Here is a 15,903-nt window from a genome sequence, read left to right as displayed (position 1 = left end):
ATCTCACAATGTCCCATAATTCTCTTACATCACTTTGAGGAAGATGGACTTCAAATGACCTGGTCACATGACCCCCTGCGTCATCTTCAGTGCATCAGTTAACGGGGAAAATGCATCGTGTGACAGCCTTAGTTGAACTCCTTCCTCGAACAGCAGTCAGGATGCTCCAGAAGTGAGCCGGGATTGAAGCACTGTCTACACTATACGTGAAACCAGAGGATACACATGGTCATAAAATTCTCTCTCTGCCCTTTCGTGCTCCGCAGAAGAACAAAGGCTAGCGAAAGGCCCGCTGAGGCGTAGCTGCACTCAGTGTGTGCGTGTATATCTGCGAGCTGAAGTCATGTTTAAAGTAACATCTGTTGATGGTTAGGATGCCGCTCTCACACCCTCGCTGCTCCTGCAGTACCCGGCGCGCGATGAGGTCATCACTCATGGACGGCTGCTCGATCACAATTAATCAGAGCGGAGCCCGGTTCATCCCCAGCCTCCCGTTTGGATTTACATGCTTTTTAAGGCTTCCAAAGAGGAGGTCAGTCACAGGCGTGCACAGCAAGAGATGTTTCTCCATGTACGCTGCGAGCGTGTGAATTCAGACGAAGAAAGAGGACACGATCTGCAAGCCCTGCTTAACAGTGCCCCAGGATGTAATCACATCTTGCTGTTTTCAGAGTCCCAGTAAAAGGAAGCGAGCGCACGCAGCTAAAATTCATCATCCAGCAGCAGATGAATGAGAGTGAAGTTAAAGCCCGGTGCAACCTGGTGCCTCTCATACTGTATATGTCATCCGTGGCAGCCGCTTTCAGAACACACAAATGTTTCAGCTCTCCTTAAACATGTGATAAGTGGCTTTTCCTTAAAGCTTTTAAGGGTTTTTCAGGCCCACTGTAATAATGTTTTTGGAAGGAGAAACAGACGCTGCTGAACAAACTCTGCTTTTTGTGCTTTGGGTGAAGGACTAAACGCTGTTTATTCAAGCTCCTCTGGGTTTCTCTCTTTCTCCCTGCTCGATGACATGTCTACCTCCACATCTTTAGGGCGTGAATGGATGGTTATGTGACAGAAATATATTTTCTCAAGCTCTTGTTAGGACTCGCTTGTGATTTATTCCAACTTTTTGCGTGTTGGCTGTTAGTTATAACGGCGCTGTACTCATAGAAATGATGGTAGGGAAAACTAAACCATTAAGAATATGGTCAACATATTGATTATACTGTCACTATAAGAAGGATAGTATGACTATGTATATGTATTCAATCAGACCAGGATAACTGGCTCTGTCCAAAGACAACTCACTTATAATTCATGAAATCAAGTGGATTATGCAGTGACAGTTTACATTTTAGTTTTGCAATGTTTTATTTCGCGTTTAAATAAATCTTCATAATGAGTTCCAGGAAGTCTTTCTTAAAACCTTCTTGCCTCTCTTGTTTCTTGTCCTGTCTAAATTTCAGCTTAGAGCCAGTAAAAATGAAGACCAGGACTGCATAATAAGACCAAAGTTGTGATAAATATTCAGCTTAATTAAGTCCACAGCAATTGCCTCGCCTCTACAACCAGGCTGTGCCGCCGGCTAGGAATTCTCCGTGACACTTTATTTATGAACCAATGAACCAAAAAGAGCCGCACACTCACTCAAGAGCATACACTTACACCATTACCATATAGTATAACTCATAATTATCCAAGTGGCGACACCGAAAACTATAATGTCTCATGCGAGGATTGCCTAAACAAACAGGGGTGGAGATGAGGTAACGCACATTTACCTTATACCTTTACACACATGCTACATAAACAAGGCTGCGTCCAATCACTGAGGATGGATGACACAACCTCTACACACACTTTTACTTCCACTCATATACCCGCGCTAACTCTGACTGAACTCAGCACTGAGAGAAAAAAAACCCCAAAAACATCAACTATTTCCATGGTGACCTGGCGTCTTATTGAACATGCGGTATGATTGATACTTCTCGGAGCCATTAGGTTAGTTTTTCTTTTTTGTTCTCCTCTCACTCGTATAAATCTTTCACCGTTTCTCACGCGGTAATTAGCTCGACCCTGGACTGAGGACTATTTTTCATGGCCGCCCGTCCTTCCTGACACGCTCGGTGACAGAGCGCAGACCGTTGTCACGCCACCCTCCGCTCCAACTCAAACACCCTGCCACGGCTTAAGTGCAATGATGTGATTGTCCCAAATAGGTCACGGGCCGTCGTCCAGCTGTGTATCCTTTGCGAAAAAAATAATTGCAGAGAGCACGCGTGTGTGATATGTGATCTTGCTGAGGCAGCAATAAACGGCACTGCCCAGTAACTGTGACATTTACAGAAGAAATCAGTCAAACTTGTTTCCACCTCAGGCCTCGAGCCGCCTCCGTCTTGGCCGGCTTCTGTAACATCTAAATAATTCATCCCACGTTCGTCTCACATTACAACTTTTTATGGATGATAGTTTCCCCCGTTGGAGTTATTAAGACTCCTGCAACATGCCTTTATAGTATTCAAAAATAGTGATGGAGTGCAAAATTTCACACAAGGCTTGAATTTATACGCTATAAATTCAGCTGCTATATTTATGACACAGGTGTCATCAGGACTCCTGTTATAGTATGGAAAGCATAAAAGTCTACCACCAGTGTTGCGCTAAATGCTAAAATGATCAGCGTGACGATGATAGCGTAAAGGCTTAACCATGATATGTCTTAAACATAAACCTATTTCCACAAAAGAGTATCCATCTCTATCCTGGCTAAACCTCAAAATCACAGATGTTTCAGTTTCACTTGAAGCTAAATCAGTGTTTGTTTGTTTTTTAATGACTTGCGGTAGTACTTTTTAAAGCCCTATTTGTACGGCATAAATAAACTGTGTTATAGTCAAATTTACGCTCTGTTGTTGTGGCTCTGCTACTTTCCATCTCACTCCACTGCGCGTCAGATAAGGTTTAAATTACTGTGCAAATTATAATGGAGGACAAAAATAATTTTATCCCAGGGAAGAAATTATTAACGACCTGTCAGTATTTAAATCAGCTCCACCTTTTCCGATGAACACTTTAATGATTGATTTAATGATTTCATCCGTCTAAATGGGTGAATAGTTCAGCGACATCTCGACTTTGTGCTCCAACATCTCTCCAAACTTTGATTTATATCACATCCTTCATAATTCTTAAATGACAAGACACGAAAAGGGCCGCACATCAAACAAAAGTCGCAAAAAAACTTACTCCTACATCAAAGAGATGTTGATTCGCACAGGATTAGTTTTACCAGAGGACCTCTGTGTTACAAGAATTATGGTTGGTACTTTGCGGTGTAATTTTTACTTTACAAATCATGGACATGGACGATTTGCGCTGGATTAAGATCACAGACGACCCTCGTGATTATTAGAAATTACCAGTCTCCAGTTAAAACTAACCGAGCGAATAGGGCTTTTGTCCAATCACCTTTTAAGGCCTGACAGTGCTTGCAAGGTTGTAGCTTCTGGCGTGTTTTGGACTAATCTCACTCGACCTCCCAAGATTTGTGCCTTGAAACCAGTTTTGAGAGGTCGCATTTCTAATAAGAGGAATCGGAATGTAGTGGGGTTTTTTTTTATGATAGAGACATTTCTGAATAGATACATTTCAAATCAAGATGAGCTTGAATTGAAAACTACGTAGGCTCTGTAGGATCCACTGTATAGAACTCATGAAAGTCTGGTGTCCTTATGGTATTCTACAAGAGTTTGCAAGAAAAAGAAGGCTGTAATTCACTTGAAGAGAATTACATCATACCTCGTTATGAAACCATAAACAGTCAGATCTTCAAGTGTAACTAGCTCTGAGCTGCTGCCTCAAAGTTCCACTGGCCCCGACATGCAAACAGAGCCGTGTGATGGTTTTTGAGGGACATGGTTTTTCTCTCTGTTTCACTAATATCCTCAGTGCTACTATAAAGCAGAGCTGTAACTGTAAAGCCTATTTGTGTATTTAAGCTCAAATTATCTGTCAGAGAAGGCTTGACTTCCACTCTCGGTCGCTGGATCCTCTCCAGAAACAACTCTCGGTTTGCTCCAGGTTTTTTTGCAAAGTTGTTCAATAAAAGGTGATAATAAAAGTAAAGGACCTACTCCAGGTCATGGGAACAGCATTAATGAAAATCTTTATTGTGGATTTTCCCCTGCAATCCTGAAGAACACTCTTTTTTTTAATGCTAACATTACCTAGCGTTATTAGGACTTTATACTTTGGATTAGTGGCTAGAGTTGGACTGAGGATTTGGACCACTCTTCTTACTGGCTAACAAACTGCTTTTGAGCAAGGCACTCAAGGCCACTATCAGAACTCTGAAGTACATCCCACCCAGCAAAAAGTAGTTGAAAAGACACTGAAAAGACGTCACTCACGTGCGTCTAAACAACGTCTAAATTTGGTTGAAAAGTGAAAGTCGAAAAGCCGTCATTTTCATGTCGTTGAAAAGACGTCTTCAAAAAGACACAACGACTATCGACTATTTTTGGACTAAATTTGGACAAAATCGGACGGGCTAAACACAACCCAATTTCCAATGACTATTTCTGGACTAAATCAAGACAATGACGGACCGACCAGATTTAGCCCAAAAACCAACGTTGAAATGACGTCTGATGTTTGGTGGGATGCATTGACTGGGAAAGACACTTGCACCACAGGGACAGTAAGGCAGTCCTCAAAAATGACACATATTGCTTAAATAATATATTTAAATTGTTATTTTGTCTTCGGGTTGATATCTGGTCCATGCTTGGAATTGTTTCGTGCTGCCTGTTGGAGCTTGATGAAAAATGCCGTTCAGCTCAGCATGGGTGGTCAGCAGTGTTTAGTTACTTTGCATTTATAGCACTTGATATGTAACCACCTCTAGTGGTATTTCAAGGAGGGCCCTACCAATTTACACACCAACATTAGCCTAAGAGTCTTGGTGAGTACTATCGCATATGTGAATAAATCTTTTTAAAGCCATTGGTTGCTTCTAAAACCTGATAAATGACCTTAAGTAATGCCACTTGAGACAGAGTGGTCTGACTTATCATCTCTGCTTCAAGGTAGCAACTTGAGACTACATAAATGACTACTAGCAGAACGCTACCATATCTCTGAGCCTCTGGATAGTGGCCAAATTTCCCTGTGGGTAATGTAGTTCCTAGGTTCTAGCAAGGAAGGATAATTTGTGAAACAGCAGGCGATTTTGTACAATTTTGTTCCTTGGACTACTTGCAAGTAAGTTATATTTTTCATTTACTTAGAACTTCTGTAATTTAATGAAAGTATATCAACTCTGTTTAATAAGCAACAGATGCTTAGACTAACAAACGTGGTGTGGTGCAACTTCACCCAAACAAAAAGTCTGGTTCCTTCTCACACTGACCTCTCGCGCTCCTGCTCCAGCAGGTTGGTGAACTCGTCACTCTTCTTCATGAACTCTCCGTGGTTCCTCTTCTCGTCCTCCAGCTTGAACAGAGCCTGTTTGTGCGACTGCTCCACCATCAGCAGCTGCTCCAGCATCCGCCGGTGGGTCTCCCTCTGCTTCTCCACCAACTTATCCAGCTGTGGCAAGAACACATAGAAAACATCTGTCACATCCAGGCAACAGCATGTGACTCGGGTATTTGTAAAGGCTAATATAGATACCTCCACCATGGGTTTCTCATAGATGTCTTCCAGGAAGTCGTCGGACTTTCCCTGGACGCCGTCCCTCTGCAGGGCCTGCAGGACTTTCTGTGGTGTGACAAAACCATATTTGGCCTCCAGCAGGGCCAAGTCGATTTTCTCTGCCTTCAGCACTGTGATCACCTCATCTCTGGCCTGCAGTGGGTGAACAAAGTGAACTTTGTTAGAGCCAACTTTGTAATGCAGGATTAATATGCAACAGACTTTCAATATGTAGCGGCGAGACATGAGTCAGTTACAACGGGGTACACTGTGGAAACTCCGTGATTTGTTCAGAAATATATAAATCCACATATTTGTGAGGGGAAAATTAACACAATAGAGGGATTTCAAGTGGGGGCCGCAGTAACCAAAACACGAAAAGTAGCGAGGAACGATCCAATAAATCAAATTTGTCAGGTGAATGACTACTCTTTCCAACTATTGAGAAATGTAAGAGACCAAGGCTAACAACACCATTAGCAGGACTTTCTGAACTGACTTATATGTGCCAGATGATCACCACAGCCAGCTGCTGCGTTTCCATTCCCCCTAGAAATGGGCAAAACCTAAATATCGCAATAAAATGAAATTGGTAATGGAAACACCTACATTTCTAAAAACCTCTCAAATTTTGCTAAAACACTTTTACGCTCTCGTGAGGTGGTTTTTCAGACGTATCAGCCTAAAGGTTTGGCGCGAAAGTGCAATGGGAACACTTGTTTTGCGTTTCCTCATCACTCAGAGATGACACAAGGTGACCAGTTCATTTGAAGTCCGTCTTCCTCAAAGTGAAGTCTCTTGTGACTTGAAGAATTATGGGATATCACGACGCAAGAACTTTACGAGACACATACAAAATGAGATTGTGCTTGGTTGAAATTTCAGAAATCTCTTTTATTTTGCAAAAAACTGTAATGGAAACTCAGCTAGTGTTTTTCTCTGCAGTGAAAAACCTGTTGGACAGTTTCTTGATATTGTCTCATCTATAGAAAGTGTGAGGTCAGAGACGGCAAGGGTCACTCAACCGAAAAAAGTTTTAAAGCTACTGCTCTAAAATCTCCTGGAGAGACTTTCCAAACTAAACATAACCTTCATTTCCTTCTGTCTCTGCTCTGTTTGCTATTGTCTGTTTATTTTCCTTGTATTGAGCCCATTTAAGCTCATTACAAAGGCAGACTCTGCCTTGTTTTTATCATGCAGCAGCACTGCCAGGGGATTCCTGGATCTGATGCTGGAATGACAGGAAGTAGCCTCAGCTGTTAGCTGTCCATTAACACAGGCTTTTAGTCCATCTTGAGTGCCCACTGCTCCCTGAGCCAGCGTGTCTGACTACATGTCCGAGTGGGGCTGGTGCCATGTGTGTAGGCCCGGCTGCTGTAATGGTTAAACGTTCCCACGGCTCAATCCAAGTCTGCTCGGTCATGTCTGCAGTTTAGATTACCTGTAGCTCCCCTTCCAGCAAGCTCAGTAAAAAGACAAGGTCGTCTCGGGAAAGGTCCCTGCCCTTCTCCTTCCGACCGCCCTTTGCAGCACCGGTGCCGGCGCTCCCACCGCCGGCGCAGGCGCTGGTGCCGTTCTTGTTGGTCTTGTGGTTCCGCTGGATGGTGCCAGTGTCGTCCGGCGGCTCCCGGTGTCGACTGCGGCGCTCCGCCCTTCCCGAGGGCTCCTCTCGCTCTGCAGACCGTTTGCGTGCGTCCACCTGTTGCTGCTGCACCAGCTTGGCCTTGGTGACGTCCTCCAGACTGTTGCTGCGGGAGCGCATGTTCCTCTACCTATTGAATGAATGGAAAAGGGAAGAGTCTCTGTTTATATCTGTTTATAACACACACATTTCCCGTACCCAGTCTGTCTGTGTGTCATTCTGTTTCTTGTACTGAGTCACAGACGCAAAACGATCAGAATATATAAAAGGCTTAAAAGAACAAAACCCAGTCACATGTAATCTATCTGTGGTATTTCTTTGTGACTAATGACATGTTTTAATTTACCACTTTAGCCTAGACGGTTTCAGTCTTAGTGGATACCACTATTATTAATGACTACTTCAAATGCGTTTAAACAAATCATCGCACAAATGAGTCCAACGGCAGCAGAGACATTCCCAGGACTTCTCCTCATCCTCCGCGTATCTGCACATCATTTTCTACTGCATGTTAGTTTGAGCTGTCACACTGAGGAGATATAACCCATTCTGTCATCATCCTGTGAGAAGGCCGTAAACTAGATATGCGCCCCACATCCACTTCCACATGTGTCGTGTGTTGCGTGTGCGGCGCTGCAACATGTTAGGGTTATGTCACTGTTTGCAGTGTTATTATTCAATCACTCAAGGGAACAGATTCATCGTACCACCGACCACATCACATGATTGTGATTCCCAGATAGGACCAGAACTTTTTTGGATCCCTGTTCTTCAGTCCTTCAGACACTGGAGCGTCTTTTTTTTTGTTTTGTTTTGTTTTTTAAATGTTCACCTACTTTGTGTGATCTACAGAAGACGATGATAGACGGTCTGATGTGTTTGGGCCCAGGCAGTGGTCAGGAAAATGGTTAACATCAGCTCATATGCTGAATAAAAAGCATCAAGCCAACCTACCAGGGTCTGTTTGGAGTATAGTCTGTGTCTTTGTGACATCTGGTTTATGAATGGGCCATTCAGGGACTCGCTGACTATGATAAATCGAACGATGATAAATAGATGAATGCTGTAAGCTCACAGGCAAAGGAACTATAAGCTCCTTTGCCAAGTAATTTATTACTTTTTCAGCATTATGCTCAGCTAAAGTAAATATATCCAAACCCGAACTGAAACAAACGCATGCCGAGACCCATGTCTGAGTGTTTGATGTGAGAGAGAATAATCTGCCCAAAAGGCATGACATCACCATCTATCCAGCTCGACTCGCATCGAAATGTTTCCAACTAACTGAGCTCAAAAGTGGCTGTTCCGGCTAAAGACAGTATTTCACAACAGTATACTTGGTTACGTTTATTTTCACATTCGTAACCGGGCAACGTAACATAATGCAGAGCAGCTAGGAAACTGATGTTCTGGGCTCAGCTTTTAGAGATCCTCTCAGACCATAGATGGATGGAGAAATAGCAAACGGTGGTAGGTTGAGTACTTTGCTTACAACAAAAGGATTGCAGTATTACAGCGGCTACTTCATAAAAATAACAAGTGGAATAAATTATTTATATTTAAAAGACTTCAACTACTTGTGTTATAAGCGCAAGCCAAACCTAAATAATTTTAATAATTATTAATACTACACTTCAAAAGTATTCCAGATGTTTTCTAATGATCTTTGGCGTCGCTTACGTCAAAAATTGGTAAAAATCTTTAAGCCGTGGTCCAGCGCGGCCACTGAAACACAAAGAATTAAGCTCCCACCACATGAACCCAATTTACCGGCCTAATTAACAGAGAAACGCCGCGATTGAGACTCCTGCGGCGTGCGTCCAGCCTCTGTGTGAGGCCTCTGACAGTTTATGAGTAAGAAAGATGGCTGGCTGATTGCATTGTGCACACTCTAGGCAAGGCGCCACATGATTCAGAGCTGAGGTAATTCCCTGCAGTCTGAGACAGACTCCACATCGGCTTACTCAGAGATCTGGGCTACAGGCGATACACAGAACCCCTTGAAATGTGTGCAGAGATCTAGTGTTTGTACAGATTTAGGTCATTTACATCCTTTTTTTCCCCCCTATTTGTTCTTATGTAAATGATACAAAGCACATTTTGTGTTTGTAACTCTATCCCGAGCTTCGGGTCAGCTCTGATGAAACTCAGTCATTAAATCGACTTGACGCAACAAACACACAGATGTTCAACGCTGACACACACACACGCATAACGAGCCCGAGGACGCGGGTTTGAGCTGCGGTTGTGCAACAGATCCAAGGGTCACAGACATGTAACGCAGCCCCGCTGGGATTCCTACATGTGCAAGTATCATGTATCTGCAAAATCTCCAAGATGGATCAGAAATACATCACATAGTTCATAAAAAAGTTCACTCGGAGGACGGGAAAATAACTCGGATCTGACACGTCTCCAGATCGGCCCCTTACTGCCGAGGTGGGAGTCGGATAAATGAGTTTTCAGATCAACGTTGTGTCTTTGGTGAGTGATAGTGCTGATTTTTTTTGTGCTGTTATTGGTTATAGGAAACTTGGACGAAAAGCGGATAAGAATTGGAAACTCAAGAATGGTGAACTTAAGTCTAAAAAAGCTGGCTCGATTTGTGTCCTTGGACAGATGTGAAACTAATTTGTAGTTACACTGCTCAAAACACCTTTCTTCCATTACCCAAATACTATGACTGCATTAAAGGATTTGTCCTTTGAAGACCTGAATTGCACATAAAAATGAACTGGAATTATTAAATCAGCTTAATGACCTTTAAATATTAAACTGTCACTGATATTTATCCCAAGTAAACGATCAACTTGTGAGGAATAGTCCCCACTTCTGTGGATTGACAGTTAATGCAGAAGATCCAATCAGCTGCTATCAGTTTTTTAAGCAACAGCACAGGTCTATGTAAACACAGGGAGATGTGGCAAATGAAATGTCTCTCAGGCCTGTCTTCACCTGAGGAGGTGACGAAAGAGACGGCGTGAAGACAAACCGCAGTTAATTAATCTCCATCTATGGAAAGATAAATCTGTCAAATCCATACGGGACATTTTCAGGGGATTAAATGAGTACAGAGAATTACCGTAATTAATATTTGTCTTAAAAATGTCTTGAAAACGTATCAAAACACGAAGGCGAAGTCGCGGTATTGCCCAACTCTTAACCTGAAGGTATCATGTCGGTGCCTGCGATTCTAACGTAATACAAACATATCGTAATCTCCATCTGCTGATGTGCTTATTAACAATGGGAGCATGAACGAGCAGGTGTGCCACACATGTAAAACTGCACAATGATGACCTAACCGCTCTTTGTCCTCTCACTAATCCCAGCCAGCGTCAGCCGTTTACTTTGTCGGAGCAGGTTGAAATAAACTCCAGTCATTTATCACGTTGTCTGTGCCAGAAGGTGATGGCACAGTTAGCAGGTGCTCAGATCTGATTCGACGGGCTCGGCCGCCTACTTGGGTTTTGGCAGTAAAGACGGTACAATCAGAAGAGCACAGCGGTCCCACCAAATCTCTAAAGGAGGGCGACTGTTGTTTGCGGTTTAACTTAGAAAGCAGGAATTAAAAAATGCATTTTTGGATTAAGACTACAGATACTCTCGTGGCACTGTCATGATTTGAGCTAACATTGGAAGAATAAAGAGTCTTTATTGTCATTATGAGAACATAACGAAATTTTGCAATTTTCCCAGCTTAAAAGGCACACTCACCAGCCACTTTATTAGGTACACCTTGCTAGCAAAAGTTTGGACCCCTTTATGTCTTTAGAGCTGTCTTAATTCTTTGTGGAATACTTTCAACAAGGTGCTAGAAACAGACCAGATTTTGGTCCATATTGACATGATAGCATGAGTTACTGTTGCCTTTCTACCATCTCCAACCAGTCTGCCCATTCTCCTCTGACCTCTTACACCAACAAGGCATTTTCGGACCATTCTCTGTAAACCCTGGAGATGGTTGTGTGTGAAAAATCACAGCAGTTTCTGAAATACTCAGACCAACAACCATACCACGTTCAAAGTCACTTAAATCCCCTTTCTTCTCCGCCCTGATGCTCAGTTTGAACTTCAGCAAGTTGCCTCGATTACCTCTACGTGCCTAAATGCATTGAATTGCAGCCATGTGACTGGCTGCTTAGCTATTTGTGTTAACAACGATTGAACAGGTGTACCTAATGAAGTGGTAAGTGAGTGCATAATACATTTAAATAATGATCTAGGTGGGTGGTACATGTCTAAGTAACATCCACACAAATGAAAGTCCAAGCGTTTCCCAGCAGAACACTGGATTGTCACAAGGTGGTCGACTTTATCCTGCGAGTGGTCATAATTGTTGGAAATGTTATTACTTTTTCAAAAGTTCATACATAAACTAAAACGTCGAGAGATCGCCAATGTTGTGAATGTGAAATCGCCCTCCGGGGACCGTGAGCGTCTGCACAAAAGTTCACGGCCATCTCTGTAAGAGTTTTTGAAATAGTTCAGCCCCGACTGAAGCGGTGCAAGTAACAGACCAACACTGCCCACAGAGCCACGCTCCTGGCATGGCTCATATTTAGTAATTTTAATAATAACATTTGGGAATTTATTCATAAGTTCTTTTTTTTTTTTTTTTCCTGAGGCCCTTCCATTACCTCTCATTAAGCAGTGAGGACTGTGTCCGAAGCCAAAGCCGTTACTGGAAACAGTTGGCAGTTTGGGCTTGTCTAGCGAGGACCACCAAGGTTTCTCCAACTAGCTACCAGGTCAAAAGGCCCATTCATTCAAAGGGTTCTTACACAGTGAACTCCCCAAGCCAGGCAGCCAGCCTCTCGCTAACTCATAAACCCTCAGAAAGCTCATGTTTAACGCCCATCAATTCATTTTATCACACATCGGAGCTCTTCAGAAAGCGATTAGGCTTAATATTTTGGAGCTTTGTGATATTGGATCTGCTGCGACTAACAATCAAACCAGCACCACACCCTGCCGCACATACAAAGCCTTTCCCAGACGCTGTCCAAATTTCGTCGATATACTTTTAAGTAAACGAAAGCCCGGGGTCTTTTACAATGCTGGCGCTGAAAGCTGAGGAAGAGGGCTCTTTAGTGATGACTTCACTTTTCAAAGGAGAGGAGGGCGAAGCGGAGGGAGGGCCGTTAAAGTCCAGAGGGTGAAAGGTGAGGAAGCAGGTGTGCTACAAAAAAAAAATACACCTCTTCACTCTTTTCTCCGGTGCGGACGGCTGGCATGCAAGCACAAAACGTACAGGAACATATGCATGCACACACCCACCGCTGCACAGGCACACACAAATTACAGAGTAAATTCCTGCAGCCTGACATCATGCCGCTGTCAATATGATTGAGGGCGAGAGAAACGCAGATCAAACGAGAGCTGAGAAAGGGAAGAAAGGGGAGGGAGAGATGGAGGAGCGGCAGTTTATCTTCCGCAGGATCTCCTGGTAGTCCGCAGCTTACTGTACGCAAAGTGTGGCCTAAATCACCACTTGCAATAATTTCAAGAGGCAACTTTGGGGTTTAAATCCAGAGCATTAAGTGCTTTCAGGTGCTTTGAGTAGGTTCTGTTACATTTTTCTGCCTTTTCCAAATCCCTCTGGATCAACCCAGACATGCTCAGTGGCTCTAGAAAAGGGTCTTTTCTTTTTTGGCACAAATATTTTTCATTGAGCAAAAACAGAATGGGGACAGCCACTTAGTTTATTTGTTTTTCCTTTCGCATCATGTGCATTGTAAATACATATACAAATAATGATTTTTGTTGTACTTTTTATGTTTCTTGTTGCTCCTAAAGTTTAGCAATGGTGAAATAAGTTTATTATTAGCTTTTTTCTTAGTTTATGTTAGCACGAAAGCTGAAAATGTGTGAATGTTGATATCTAAAGGAGACAAAATGCTGTACAAGCCAATTAAGGTATTAATCGTGACGCCACTCATCTATTCTGAGGTATGTATGTAAGAAACTTTTTTTTTTGTCCCAGGACAAGAGCATAATATCCCAGCCGATATTCTGGACATGCAATTTACAAATGCTGCCTTAGCTTCTCACATGAATACTGTCCGTAGACTGCTTGAACTAGCACCAGCATCTGGATGCACTCCGTGGCGTTTAAGTGACGAGACAGATTGATTTGCAAATCACATATGTAATTTAAAACCAGCTCAGTAAACACTGTCCTGCCACAATGAAAAAAAACAAAAGATCCACAATTCCCAGCACTATAAAGTGGCCTAAGGTACCTTCTTATGGGGGCTAGGGCTAGGGTTAGGGTTACAGCTAGGGCTAGGGCTAGGGTTAGGGTTAGGGTTACAGCAAAGGTTAGGGCTAGGGTTAGGGTTAGGGTTACAGCAAATGTTAGGGCTAGGGCTAGGGTTAGGGTTAGGGTTACAGCAAAGGTTAGGGCTAGGGTTAGGGTTAGGGTTAGGGTTACAGCAAAGTTTTGGGCTAGGGCTAGGGTTAGGGTTAGGGTTACAGCAAAGTTTTGGGCTAGGGCTAGGGTTAGGGTTACAGCAAAGGTTAGGGCTAGGGCTAGGGCTAGGGTTACAGCCAGGGTTAGGGCTAGGGCTAGGGCTAGGGTTAGGGTTCCAGCAAAGTTTTGGGCTAGGGCTAGGGCTAGGGTTAGGGTTAGGGTTATGGTAACCACATAGTTGAAGGTATGGTGAATCAAATATTTTCGTCCGATTATATTTAATATAGTCATGGAGGATTAGAAGTTTGTAGAGTTGAACGGGAGCTACAGAAGAAATCTGATCTCCCATTTTTGAGTCTATTAAATTCAGGTGTGATGAATGTACGGTTACATCTCTCCATCTTTATTCATTAACTCTCCGGCAGGGAGGGGTTCAGTCACAGGTTCATGTTGCGTGAATTGAATCCCATCTACAGTTTTCAGTCTGGTTTTCATGCTTTGCTTCACCGTAACACACATCTGTGTTTTGCATCATGCGATGCATTCATTGTACTTTACGGATATGGTGAACAACAACAGGTCTTCGTCTTCTTTTTCGGCCGTGCACATCAACATTCACGGCCGTAATTGTTTTTTCCGCATGCATGCGGGGCGATGCACCGAGCGAGCAGGGGAAAAAGGGAGGGGAATAAAAGTGAGTGGATTTCAGTGTCAGAGCCAGAGGAGGTCAGAAAGCCCTGAGATCCAAAAATTACCGCGTCGCATTTTTGGCTCAGAGGAGGAGTTTATTTGGCAGCCCGGATAGAAAACATCTTGAAATATGATTCATAAGAATATGAAAGAGTTTGTACCATACATTTTCTTTGGTGCAAGACTGCTTGGTTTTGTATTTGGCTTTCCATTACTGCTTTCTTTATGCTAAAGATAAGTCAACCAGTACAGCACTTAGATGCCTTAATCCCACACAGAAAGATGAACTGGTCATAAATATGTTCCGCAAGAGAGCACAAAGACAGAATTAGACAAATTCAGTGGAAAAAGGTGCGAGAATAGTTTTTTTTTTCCATTGTTAAATCTAAATCTAGTTGTAGAGTTTCTACTGCTCCACTTAAAGTGTTATTAAACAGTGTTAAATGCATCAGTGGAGCTAACAGCACCCAGAGAATGGCTGGATGGACTTCCATCATCGAGAGAATAAAAAAAGAGAGGGAGGAATGTTTACAAACAGAGCGGGGGTTGCCATGGCAACATGTAGCGATCAGCATTGTGGCCTCAAGGTCGGACGAGGTGCCATAAAACCGTCGGAGATGTTTCCTGCCGGACTGTAAAGCAACAAGAGAAGTAGTTTGGGGAATTCCTCTGCACTGAGGTCGTCCACAGCTCCCCCCCACCACCCCCCCAGGACGATCAGCCACACAAACAGAGCTGTTTCAGCTCACACAGAGGCACAGCATTACTGAAAGCTAGAGGATATACGGTGGCGACTCGCTCCCACAGGGCTTATTGCTGTTAAAATGCCCGTCCGGTGAACAGGAACACACACTGCGCGAGATGATGCAAGCCCAGGAAATCTGTGTTTGCACATTTCCAAAGCAAACATCTCTCAAGAGACTGGCATCGCATTCATTTAACAATGCAGTTCCTCTTTGCACTTTGTAAATCTGATGATACGAAGGAAACACAACATGGCATCATGACAGGCTGCATTGGATGAACCAATGACAACACATCACGCTGAATTCATGCAAAAATGCTAAGATCTTGCCTTAACTAATGAAAATATACTGCTACACTATGAGCAGTGGAAGAGTGTCTTCAGCAGGGGGCGCCATGGGGCCATTAACTATTCAATACGAATACTGTGTTACACAGAAGGCTGTAACAGAACAGTGAATTGACAGAACATATTTATGAGTACAAGATGGACCTTAATAGGGCTTTCACGCTTTTGTCCATATTAAAAATCTTTTTAATTTTTTTTTCTTTATCTAAATTGTGAATTGAATGTGTCATACTTAGCTGAAACTTTGTTGAAAAGCCATTGGTCAAATGGAACAGTTATGTAGTTGCAGCTCTTAAAATTATTCTAATCCCATTCATAGATTCGCACCATAAAGAAGGGTGATATATAACGTGGAGAGGGAGGTCAAACAGGAGAACC

At 43.1% G+C, this 15,903-nt stretch overlaps 1 protein-coding gene across 1 annotated transcript in view; it reads right to left on the bottom strand.

The window, feature by feature from the left end:
* The window catches only part of filip1l (filamin A interacting protein 1-like), a 56,720-nt gene that overhangs the window by 30,155 nt on the left and 10,662 nt on the right, over positions 1 to 15,903 (bottom strand). The window contains exons 2-4 of the mRNA XM_047576364.1: positions 7,127 to 7,457; positions 5,665 to 5,838; positions 5,402 to 5,580 (exon numbers count right to left, since the gene is read on the bottom strand). Of these exons, the coding sequence (XP_047432320.1) occupies positions 5,402 to 5,580; positions 5,665 to 5,838; positions 7,127 to 7,447 (674 nt within the window). The 5' untranslated portion in view covers positions 7,448 to 7,457. The remainder of the gene's footprint in view (positions 1 to 5,401; positions 5,581 to 5,664; positions 5,839 to 7,126; positions 7,458 to 15,903) is intronic.

Source organism: Mugil cephalus, chromosome 23, assembly GCF_022458985.1.
Source record: "Mugil cephalus isolate CIBA_MC_2020 chromosome 23, CIBA_Mcephalus_1.1, whole genome shotgun sequence".
NCBI lineage: Eukaryota > Metazoa > Chordata > Actinopteri > Mugiliformes > Mugilidae > Mugil > Mugil cephalus.
Note: the sequence above shows the minus strand (reverse complement) of the source record. Positions and strands in the feature narration are given on the sequence as shown.